This window comes from Branchiostoma lanceolatum, chromosome 15 (genome assembly GCF_035083965.1).
Source record: "Branchiostoma lanceolatum isolate klBraLanc5 chromosome 15, klBraLanc5.hap2, whole genome shotgun sequence".
Lineage (NCBI taxonomy): Eukaryota > Metazoa > Chordata > Leptocardii > Amphioxiformes > Branchiostomatidae > Branchiostoma > Branchiostoma lanceolatum.
In genome coordinates, this window is record NC_089736.1 from 13,744,701 (window position 1) to 13,756,477 (window position 11,777).

Below are 11,777 nucleotides of genomic sequence, written 5' to 3' on the forward strand. Positions count from 1 at the left end.
CCCAGCGGATATCTAAGGTACTGCAACTGTTTTAAAGTTTGAGGTCAAATTTTCTGGAGGTGTCAGGTTTATGATTTTTTAGCAATACAGTGAAGAGTGTGGAACAGTGAATAGTTGGTATAAGTTTGGGCCCCCTAGCGGCTTGTTTAGAAGTTGGCGTTTATGTTAAAATCTTTGGAGGCGAATAAATACAGAAAGGGTTGACGGATCGTCATGATTTTTGGCATGTAAATAGCTTGGGTAAGATAATCAAACACATATTATGAAAACCAGGAGATAATTTGCATAATGATGAGGAAAGTGTATTGATCCGCTTAAAGTTTGTGGTCGAATTTTTTTCTGGTGCCATGGTTATGATTTTTGATCTTGGGTCTGGGAGTAAGTGATGTAAGTTTGGGTCCCCTTGCCGCTGCCTTAAACTGCAGTGGGCATATTTATTTGTAACTTTTGAGGAGGATAACTCAAGCAGTATGGGTTATTCTTGTATTTGGTATATATGTACCTTGGTGATGATCAACATAATGATATGTTCATTATGCAGATCATGACCTATTTTACATAATCATGAAGGAAAACGTATAGCACTGCTGCACCATAGTACACGGCATGTGATAGTACACATCTCGCGTCCAGAATCTAGGTCAACAGCTTGCGTCCTTAATCTAGGTTAACAGCTAGCTTACTAGCTGTGCGATTGAACAAACAGGACTAAAATATATATGTTATGTTTGGTATGGATCTGATGATTCACTTAAGATGATAATTATGCCAAACAGGACCTAATTTGCATGATTAATTATTTTTTTACGAATGAGTTCTATGTTTGTGAGCGTTTATAAGCATTTTAGTTGTAATTCGTCTTTGTGAAAGCTTGTATCAAGGTCTGCATATTGTTTAGTTACCAGGGCTAAACCTTTGTAATAGACTTAACCTTTGGGTAGCCCTGGCTGTACTATTCTATAGTCGAATAAACAAATCATAAAAATCCCCGAAAATATGTGTCATCCTTCACTGAGAAAGAGAGGATTATCGATTATGATTGAAATATCAATTTTTCAAATGATCTCATTTGAATTATTGCTGAGATTATACTAGAATAAAAACGCTAAGCTGGTGAATGACGGGAACCTTTTATATTTATGTTTGGCATTTTGAAATAGAATAGCTAAATCTCATTATTGACATAGCCAAGTCAAGCAAAACAATAAGAAAAACGGCTATGTAATGCCATATTGGTAAATGGTGGCAATTTGGTACTTGCATTTGTCGGTGCAATTCATATTATTTGGCGAAGATATGAGGTCGTGGAACTCTAGTTTACAAATGTTTTAGTTAGCCAAAATTTTGCTTCGTGCAACCCAATACTTTGTCGTATGCGCGTAGTAATGGGATCAAATACCCCAGCGACAGACCACCATGAGTTATAAACATGAGTGAGAAACACCAGGCTTGCCTGTAAGCAGTGGCTGAGTTTCCTCTGCACTGTTCTGTTTCTTCTGTTTCACATGTTCATCATGTTGGTGTATCACCTCACTGGTGTCTTCCATCCATCTATTAATAGAATAGTTAACGTTACAATAACTAACTGTATAAAGTTTGTCATGGTTAGTATAATACAACGAATGGAATTAACTCTTCTTAAAATATCTGTTGTGTTCCTTTTTGGAGTTTATTCATTGCATTGACTGTTTCTCTATTGGTAAAAAAAGTAGCACAGTATATGAATAGGAAAGTTCTTTATTCACAATCATGTAGTTGACAAAAGCTGACCGTCTGTTATCTTTGTCATTTGAGGGGGATATAGACGCATTCTTGTTTGGAATCGCATTCGTAAAATTGTTCTATTGTTTTTTTTAGATATGTATAAATGTAAAAATGTGAGAATACTATAAATGTGGGATGGTATTAGCTCGCCATTATAATACTACTTTTACATTTGGAACCGCATATCCCACTATTGTTGAAACAAGATATATGCATGTCACAATGATGTTGCGTTTCGGACCGCTTTGTTAGCAGTAGCACTTAGCTTCGGTGCATATTAAACAAAACAAAAATACCTAGCTTCAATGCACCATTAACATAATAAAGTTATGATTGCCGACTCGTATTTAATATGTGGTTGTTCATAAAGAAACTTGCAATCCGCCAACCTGAATAACAGCACAGTGTATGCTAAAATATACTATGTGATTTTACGTGAAAATAAAACTTGTATTAACATAACTGTACACAGAAAATGCTTAAAACAGTTTTTAGACAAAGAGATGAAATGACGTGATACTCACTGCAGCAAAATGATGGGAACGAGAAGTAGCCCAGCAGATATGATGAAACAGAAGCCTGGGAAGGAGCTGAGTGTAGCTGTATACAGTTTGTTGAACAGGAGCGAGGCCAACAGGGGGCACGTGACCTCTATTGCAGACATGACAGAGAACATCACACCTGCAGGAGTAGATCATCAAAACATCAAGAAAAAGAGTCACCCCAGTACAGGTACTTCACCTGTCCACACAACGAGAACGATGCTGCTGCTGAAGCCTCTCTCAAACTAGTAGTAACCTTGGTGGCCTAGCTGCGTTTTAAATTGAATTTGCCCTTCATTGAGTCTATGATAGGGGTATCATGCAAAACCTGCTCGTATGACTAAAAACACAGAACAATAAAACAAAAATAACAAATTTTCACTTTCAATCGATGGAATTCGTTGAGGACGCTGTCAAATTGCTCGGTCGCAACGAGGTCGCCAACGTGCCACATGGCGCTAGCTAAGACCAGGGATTATATTAATAAACACATACCTTTTTCTCCATCTGCGACTGTTTTGGAACACAGAGATCTGATAGTCACTGCTATGAAACCAGACAGAATCCCTAGTACTGGAACTATCAGGTGAAAATAGAAAAAAAGTAAATCCATAGAATAATTTGCTTAAATGGTAGTGGTTGGAATAACATTTGGTACATTTCTCAGTAGTATAAGACGTATTTCAGCGACATTGATTCCATTCTTTACTGTCATCATTAGATAACATAGGCTCTCAGTTGACTTTTAAAATGCTATACTATTATCCTCTACCCTACTTACGACCAATCGTAGATGTGTGGAAATTTGTATTCCTGTTCATATTGGAATTGCTTATGTATGTGTGAGTTTGTGTGTGTGTGTGCTTGTGTGTGAGTCTGCGTGTCTAATATGTCTGTCTGCATCTGATTGCACGTGTCTTTGTGTATATGCGTATGTGAGTGTGTGTGAGTGAGTGTATGTACATGTGCGTATTCTTCTGCATGCATGCGTGCGTACTGTATGTCTTACCGAGGAACAGCATCCATACGGTTGACACAAAAGCAAGAAGTACATGTGCCGCGATCTTTGACAGCGCCCCCGCTTGACCCACTTTGGTATCGCACATCAGTCGAGACATCAGAGGTAGAATCACCATCAGTCCGATTGACTAAACAAGACGATTGAACAAAAAGTACTTTACTCCAACCATCAGAATTACCATCAGTCCGACAGACTAAATAAGACGATTGAACAAATAGTACTTTACTCCGACCACGAGAATCACCATCAGTCCGACTGACTAAACAAGACGATTGAACAAATAGTACCGTACTCTTATTCTCCACCAACGAGGCCTCGCAAAAAGTCCCTTTAAGAATCATCATGTATACCAATTCAAATTACAGTCTTATCATGCTAACATAAATGCACAGACACTCATGAAGTAAGGTTTCAAGTATTATGCTTGTTTGTAAGGAAATGTCCTACTTATTTATCAAGAATATGACTTGATTATGGTATAATAGATACGTACCAATGCGATTCCTCTGACAGCTAAATACAGTCCAAACATGGTGCTGGTCCAACTGGATCCGAGCTGGTGTTTAATGAACAGAAAGCCAAGGTCCTCGGTGCCTTAGAAAATGAAACATGAAAATTATCAAGAGTAAAGGAGAAAATATATCTTAGTTAATTTTTTACTTTTCCCCGCGTTAGATTATTACGATTAGTGAGATGAAAAGACAAAATTGGCCAAATTTGTTAAATGCAATAACTGCTTGGATGCTAAATTTCGGTTAAAATTTAAGAGAGTCAATCCCTCATTAAAGACAGAGGGCGTTACAGACTTTCTGCAACGTATGCTTCATTGCTTACCGACCGAGTCCCTTGTCAAACCTACATAACGTGAAGCCAAAAAGCAGTAGATTAGTCATTCCATGACCGAGATGCTTTCAAACATAAGTTCAGATTTTTATGTTGGAAAGTGCAGTATAACTTAAATGCAGAAAGTCTAGATACGACTCTTTTCATATAGTCGTTTTATCGTGAGCTTATAAGACAGTATTATGATGAAACTGAATTTAAAAAAAATGCTTCACCTGACAGAAAAATGTTGACAGTGAATGCTAGCAGCAGGAGAATGACGTGCAGTCTGCCATTTCCTTCCCTAGACCTAACAATGACTCTCCCCCAAGACTTCACGTTCTCAATGTTGAGTAGCCCTTTCGTCTTGCTTCTCAGCGTCCGGTCTTTTGATTTCTGTATGTTACCCTCATTCGTTTGAACAGACTCTTTCATCCATAATAAGATATAAACGATTGTTGTAGCGTTCAAACCAACATAGAGGATAAAAACAGGCAGGTATCCCGCCTTGTCCAGAATTATTCCACTAACAGCTCCCCCTACCGCCGCGCCAAGAGACGACATCGTATCCAAAATTCCAATCCGCCATGTTCGCGAGCTGCCGTCCGTAATGTCTGAGACGTAGCTGTAAGTCGCCATAAGGACGCAGCCATACCCCCCGCAAAGACTGCTCACGATTGTACCAATAAACAAGTAGGGAACCGCGCTGTAAATGAACACCGACTGTATGATAAGATTCCCTCCAGATATCACAGCTCCCATGAATGGCAGAAGCATTGCACTTTTACGACCAGTTTTATCCGTCCACGACCCGAGTAAGAGTAACATTAGAACGGAGGGTACAACATCTGCAATGTCCATGTACAGAATCCATTGAGCAGTTTCTTTTTGTATGAACTGTTCCTTTGTGTGATACGCACTGATATTGCTGCAAAGTTTGGAGTCATTGAAGGCCTGTAGACAAACCTTGTAATACATAAGCTGCTGAGTTACAGAGTCAGAGAGAAGCGATCCAGTCATGTACATGAATATGACTGGTTCAACTGTCAAGTACTTCCGTATCCAGGCTGTAACTGGGGGCACCATTTTCTTTATTCACCTTATGATGTCAAGGTGCAAGAGGTGTGAAAGCTGAAAATGGGAGAAAATGTTGTCACAAAACAGAGCATTAACTACGGCAATCCCTAAAACATTGGTAGCCTTTTATACAACCAAGACAGCACCATTATTAGGACCATGTAGGTCACCACACATCGCGAAGGACACCGTTTCAAGTCGTGCTTGATGTTCCGTACTTACATTATTACAATGGGACGGCTTTAACTAATTCAAGGCCAAGACAGTGGTGCGGTGTGCATGACTACATGCAAAACTACATTTTAACCGCAATCAGACTTTAATCCAGTAGTCAGCTCTGAGTATCAGACGGGATTTTTAACGTGTATTATAAAAGGGTCCAAAGAAAACGTTTCGGATATGGATATATCTCAACTAGAAACCGGTAAATCGTTGTGTCTCAGCCGTCAACCTTCTGACACCCAATCGACGATATATCCCAACTAGATTTTTAGCAAGACCCAGATTCAATATTAGCAACGGTGTTTATTGTAAGGTGTACTTTGGAAAAGAACTTTGTACTGTACGGAAGGGAGAGATTCTTGCATTTGATTCTGGTGGCCGAGTGCGGAGTTTGGGTTATCTGAATGATAGTTTTACCAAAAAAATTGCGTGAAAAAAGTAATCTGTTTTCACATACTGCACAAGTGATCGTGTCGAGAATAGTCATTATACAGTATCTGGATGTTAAGTACAATACATCGACGGAAGTTACTTCCGGGTATGACTCTCAAAGAAACTCTCAGGATATTTGCCTACTGTTTTCAGTTATTTTCTATGCTTAAAAATCCTGGAAGGAGGTGATATTTGACAGAACAATGTGAATGCAATTAGGTTGAAGAATAATGCAGTAATACGGGAAATGAAATGCATGGGTAAGTATTTTAGATCACTGCCACCAAAGGTGAACTATTATAGATTATGCCAATAACAACGACTATCAGCACAACGGATTGGCTTAGAAAAAATAGTACATAGTAGAATACCTTGTAATATCACGTGTTGGAATGTGACACTCAATGCCATCCCTATAGAACTGGTTCGCCTATAAGTAAGATAAGTTCATGGCGCTCCAACCACCATGGCAGTCGTGTGGTGTACAAAGTCCAGCTTGGGTGCATGCGGCAAAGCCTAACTGTATGTGCTCTGTGGACGCACACGTCTCAGTCAAGCAGAGCAAAGGTCATTTCTTCTCCATGTACGTACTTCTGCCATGAATGGTATGTTTTCGTTGTTGTTTGTGAGGGTGTTGTGGACACTTCAACTCGACATTGTGGATTAGTCTGGAACTTGACCTGTTGGCAAAAATCAAAATATGGTTCATCTTAGATTTCTGATAATTTATTGCCTGGATTATATAATAGGATTGACACTCAACGAATGGATGTCAACATAATCCATAAAAGCTATGGATAACTAAATGACTCGCTTTATTTGCTTTAATAGTTTGGGGATAACACTTTTGTTCAAAGGATACTGTAGCATAAAGTCTGAAATCATGTATCAAATAATTTCATAGATAAAAAATCATGTTCTTTCAGTTTGTTTTGTTGACATATTGTATTTATCATATTGCCTTGAATCCCAATTATTAAGGCCAATGATTACCCAAATCGAATATTGGACTTGCAATCTCTAGTACACACATTTCAGATTACTGCAGCAGAACTTTCGCTTTTTTATATCTCTCGTTCTAAACACGCTTTTGTCATGATTTTAATGGCCGATTAATATGATATGGAAATGATTTTGGAATAAAATTTGTATTTTTTGGTGAGGTGGGGAGTTAATTTTATGCTAGCTGCCATTTTTATGCGAAATCTCTCCAATGATGTACTGCATCACCCCTGAAGTGGGTGTGATCATATTCTAAAATTTACATTTTTACCCAATTCATTAGCCCTTCTACATCAAACCGGATTCTTCCATGACGGTTTTATAATAAATTTGCTCTTCTCGTCTCATGTTCTCTATAAAGAATATTTTTATCCAGGACGACGCGTGTGCCTATGGGAGCAGCTCGCCAACAAGGAGTTGTCTCTGATATTTTCTAGCCTGCTACAGAACTTCACCCTCAAGCTGCCAGGGGGCGCTCCTCCCTGGACCTCTGGATGAATATTGGCAATGATACTGTTAAGGGCTCATGCATGAATTACTGCGAGTGAGATTCCTTGAAGCTTCTCTTTCTCCTGTAATTGTTCTTCCTCCTACCCATACTGTCGACTTTGGGATCTCGATAACGACTATTCCCTGATGTATATTCCCTCGCGGTCAGAAGAGACTACAACAGACTGGTGATCATGCATAAACTAGTATCAGGGTCTGTGCCATCTCACCTTCCTCCAGCTGTTGATTCCCACCACTAGAGACAGTCAAAGACCACTGAATCTTCGCCTACGGAACGACACACACCTGCATGTTCCCTACTCCAGAACAAATACCTACAAGAACAGCTTCGTTCCATATACTACACGTCTTTGGAATAGCCTTCCAAAGGAAGTGAAGGAAGCCGTATCCTCCAACCAGTTCAAGCAGAAGTGTCGAGCCCACATGTTGTCACCTCGTCATCACCAGAAGTACCGCAGGCTTGGTGACCGCCGTAGTAACATTCTTGCGACCAGACTACGTCTTGGCTGGTGTCAGCTCAACTCCACGTTGGCCAAGTTCAACTTTACCTCTCGGAGATGTACCTGTGGTGCGACAGTCACACACTTCCTTCTTCACTGCCCCCTGCACGCAGTGGCACGGCAATCACTAGCAACAGTAGTGTATCACCTCTTGGAACGACCCCTTTCCACCAACCTCCCCCTCCACGGGTCTCCAGACAATGACACCACCTTAAACAAAAGGCTCTTAGACTCCTTGCATACTTATATCATCTCAACGAACCGATTCTAGGTACAGTTAGTCCGTGGACAGAATTGAAATCGTTCTTAACTAAATTACACAACTCCAAGTATTTTTAAAATCATCTATTTTTTCTATGCACGTTTGTTGACACTTCCACCCGTTCCTCCTAGCTTGTGTTGGCTAAACATGTCCTAGTGTTGTGAGACAGTCGTGAAACATTTACACCTATATCCTGAACTCTGACCTCCAAACAAATTTACGTACAAATCTTTCTGATCCAATTCTCATAGTCTGTATTTAAGTATTCTAAGGACATTTATTGATGAATAACTGAGTTGTATGACCAATTTCGATGTTAAGTTAAACTGTATCATAACTTAGTTAAGTGTAATTTTCTATTTATACATTTGTGATTTTGTCCCTGTAAATGTTGGCTCTCGAAATCAGCCATGCTGCCTGAGAGACTGTGTAGTGTCTTGTTACATTTGTAAATAAATTTAAAAAAAAAATATTCCCTCTCAAACAAAGAGTTTATGCAGGGCACACTTTCCAGACAAAAATTGTCAACTGACCGATCTACTGACTGTTTCCGACACGTCAGAAGGGTCAGTGAAACCCATGTTTTTTTCCGGTGTCGACCCTTTTGTTCTTTGTCCAAAAACAGATACGTGGCGCTTTCAATGAACTCTAACAGGTGTCAAAGGCCAATGCGTTGACGTACGTAAGACACCCTAACTTTCAGGGATAATGGCGAAGATAGTATTCTTTCGTTTTAATGATCATTTACTTAATACATTATACTTAAGGTCTCATTCACTTAAAGAGTCCGTGGCCAAAAAACAACCGTTCTTAAAACGTGTGTTTATATGGGTGTGAAAATTCATTTTAGCTAGCCAAGCTGATCGCAAGCGTCAAACTGATGAAAGCTTGTTTGTAACTGAAGAAATTAGCAGGTACAGATCGGAAGCCGCGCGCGAGGTCGGACGTATACACCTGGGCATTGTGTGTGATGCGGTCGTGCGCTTACAACTGGAAGGTGCCGTTTTGGTGAAGCTTGTAATTGCTATAAAAAGGGATTGTACGCAGTGAAACTGTTGGCAATTTGTTTTCCATAATCTAGGTAAATGTTCTCAACATAGTATGAAAAACATTGGCACATTTTTTTTATATCTTCATTCCGAACGCGCCCATGAAAAACATGTATTATAACATGTGATCCTATCGGGTGAAAAAACTCATGAATGAGACCATAAACGGGTAGCAATTAGCTGCAAGGCGCTGAGATGTAGCCTCGCATGCACCTATTACTTTCATGGAGCTCGGTGGATTTGGAAACTTTCCTCACTCATGAAACAAAATGGAGCCTGATTTGTTAGTAAGTTTGGGTTCCCATTTACTCGGAACACAGGTATGACAAAGGATTTAAGTACAATATTTCAAATACCATAACATGATTTGTCTAGTTAAAGGGACTACCCTTAAGAAAAAACACAAAATTAACGTATTATAATATGAAACATACCTGATGCAATTTATATCTCAAAAATCATGACGTCAACATCATTTATAATAATGAAAGCACGACTCAATCACCCCAAAATAGCTATCTATAACTCAACCATATTATTGGCAGAACACGAGATATAAGAACCGAAAGTTCCACTGGATTACCTTAAGACATCTCTAGGAAGTACCCTTGTTACAAAATGGAACATTAACGCATACTTCAAAAGTACAGCCTTAGTTGTCGTGTATAAAATAAACAAAAAACGGTGGTCATAAGAACTTGTTTAGATATAACAATGCACCGTTTTGATAGCAAACGTTTGAAAACTGAGAATGGTAAAATACGCCGGCTTTGCGTCACTTATGATTATGAACGTCTGATAGTACTAGTATAATAAGGCCATGCCGTTAAGTGAAATTAATCCGAACACTTACATTTCCATTTTAAAGCTGTGTATTTTTGTTTTGCTACATTTTCAGCCAGTTTACTCCTAGATTCACCTTGTAGCTAAAAGGTAACTAATAGATATATGCGAGCATTGGTCTGAAACTAAGCAAATGTCATTGACAGGGTGTTGACCAACTTTACATTAACATGTTACCGCCAGACGCAACCGGTATATGATGTGAAATTGCTAAACACTATAAAGGTATCATTTACACATGAATTAGCGCAAATACCCAGAATAGGCGGTCACAGAGCAGTTAAAAACTTGTTTGTTCCAAGCTTGTGAACGACCAATCCGTAAATGTAAAATGTTATTTCTGTGTGTGCTTCGTGACTGTCGACCGATTTAACGACTTTTTAAATGTGATAACATGTCAGCCCAGTGAACTGGTGACTCACCCATCTATGACAGAGGTTACCGTCTTACAGGTCAAAAAGCAATTTCAAAAATCCTGTTTTATCCTGTGGAGCGTTGTAATCATCGCCCTGAACCAAGGCCATAAACACGTTTTCTTGAAGGCAAAATCATTCTGAAGAACGTCAAAAGTTAATCTTTCACAGAAAAAATGATAATAAGAATATGTTATATGCAATGTTAAATGAAGTATCTAGAAAAAAGGGGAAGTTAATTTGCAAATTCTAGATCAACAGCGGAAAAAGGTACTGGACTATGTTTCATCATGTAATTTTCCTAAGGTAGCATTAATTCAGAACAAAAGTGACCTGCGCCAAACCAAGGACATTTCCTGATCGCAGTAGCTCGTTGCCACTACTGCGTATAGGACTGGTTATTATTTGTCCTTCGACACGTCCCGAAATGGTGTAATCTTTGCGCAATCTTAAGTCTGCAACTCACCAGCAAGCATCGCTTATCATAAAAGGTCATGTAATGATGGCTACTTCCTCGTTATCACTCGTGTTGCTTCTACTATTCCGTTGTAATGTGATTTCAGAACAAGGTAAGTCCCATCGATATCGTTTATCTGTTTGTATCCAGTTGGTGCTACTATCTTTTTATGCATCACAATATTTCAGTTTCAACAGTGAGTACTATGGCTTATTATTTGCCTTGGTTCATGTCTAGAGCTTTATATCCAATACCTCTTTTTTTTTAAATCCGACAAGTATTCTTCGAGCTTTTTAACTCCAAATGTAATCAGCACAAAAACCAACTAGTAATGCTAAACTAAGGGCATTACAAAACAATATAGTCTTAGAGCGAAACTGAGAAAATTATACAACCGTAAAAAAAGTATGGGAACTTCCTCCTTATGTTGCTTGAAGGTGACGCCATTTTCTTATGCCGTAAGGCCAATAAGCTGACTCTTACCGGGAAATGGTAACAGCCTGAAAATACTTTGGTCGCTTCAATGTATGGCTGTACTACTTAAACCATTTAGGCTGCTGGGAAATCAACATCGATTCCCTTTTTATAAGCATCATGAAAATAACAAACACAAATCCAAAATGAGTCTGCTTCTAAATGATTAATCGCCTACTCAAGCAATAGGATTATATTTTATCCAGTTGCTTGAGTAACTATTTTTTGGCGTATCGTATATGAGAATTCTAAGTCATATAATTGGATAAAAAACAGTTTCAGTGCTCCAAGACTTTCTTTCGTCAATAAGGTAATGTTTTCCGTCTCATTTGAGGTTTTTGTTTGTTTATTCGTCTGTTTGTTTGTCCGTCTGTCTATCTGTCTGTT

The 11,777-nt window shown here is 38.9% G+C and overlaps 1 protein-coding gene across 2 annotated transcripts; it reads right to left on the reverse strand.

Moving 5' to 3' along the window:
* Positions 1 to 1,267: 1,267 nt before the first annotated feature.
* LOC136421257 (lysosomal proton-coupled steroid conjugate and bile acid symporter SLC46A3-like) lies at positions 1,268 to 6,388 on the reverse strand. Of its 2 annotated transcripts, none has more exons than XM_066408490.1 (7): positions 6,252 to 6,388; positions 4,386 to 5,280; positions 3,821 to 3,921; positions 3,316 to 3,454; positions 2,802 to 2,885; positions 2,289 to 2,415; positions 1,268 to 1,551 (listed from the first exon to the last, which is right to left on the reverse strand). In XM_066408490.1, exons 2-7 carry the CDS (start codon positions 5,233 to 5,235, stop codon positions 1,422 to 1,424), a joined length of 1,431 nt encoding a protein of 476 aa, XP_066264587.1. In that variant the 5' UTR covers positions 5,236 to 5,280; positions 6,252 to 6,388; the 3' UTR covers positions 1,268 to 1,421. The 2 variants fall into 2 exon arrangements, with proteins under 2 accessions (XP_066264587.1, XP_066264586.1); XM_066408489.1 differs by having other exon boundaries at positions 2,289 to 2,445; positions 6,252 to 6,387.
* Positions 6,389 to 11,777: the final 5,389 nt, after the last annotated feature.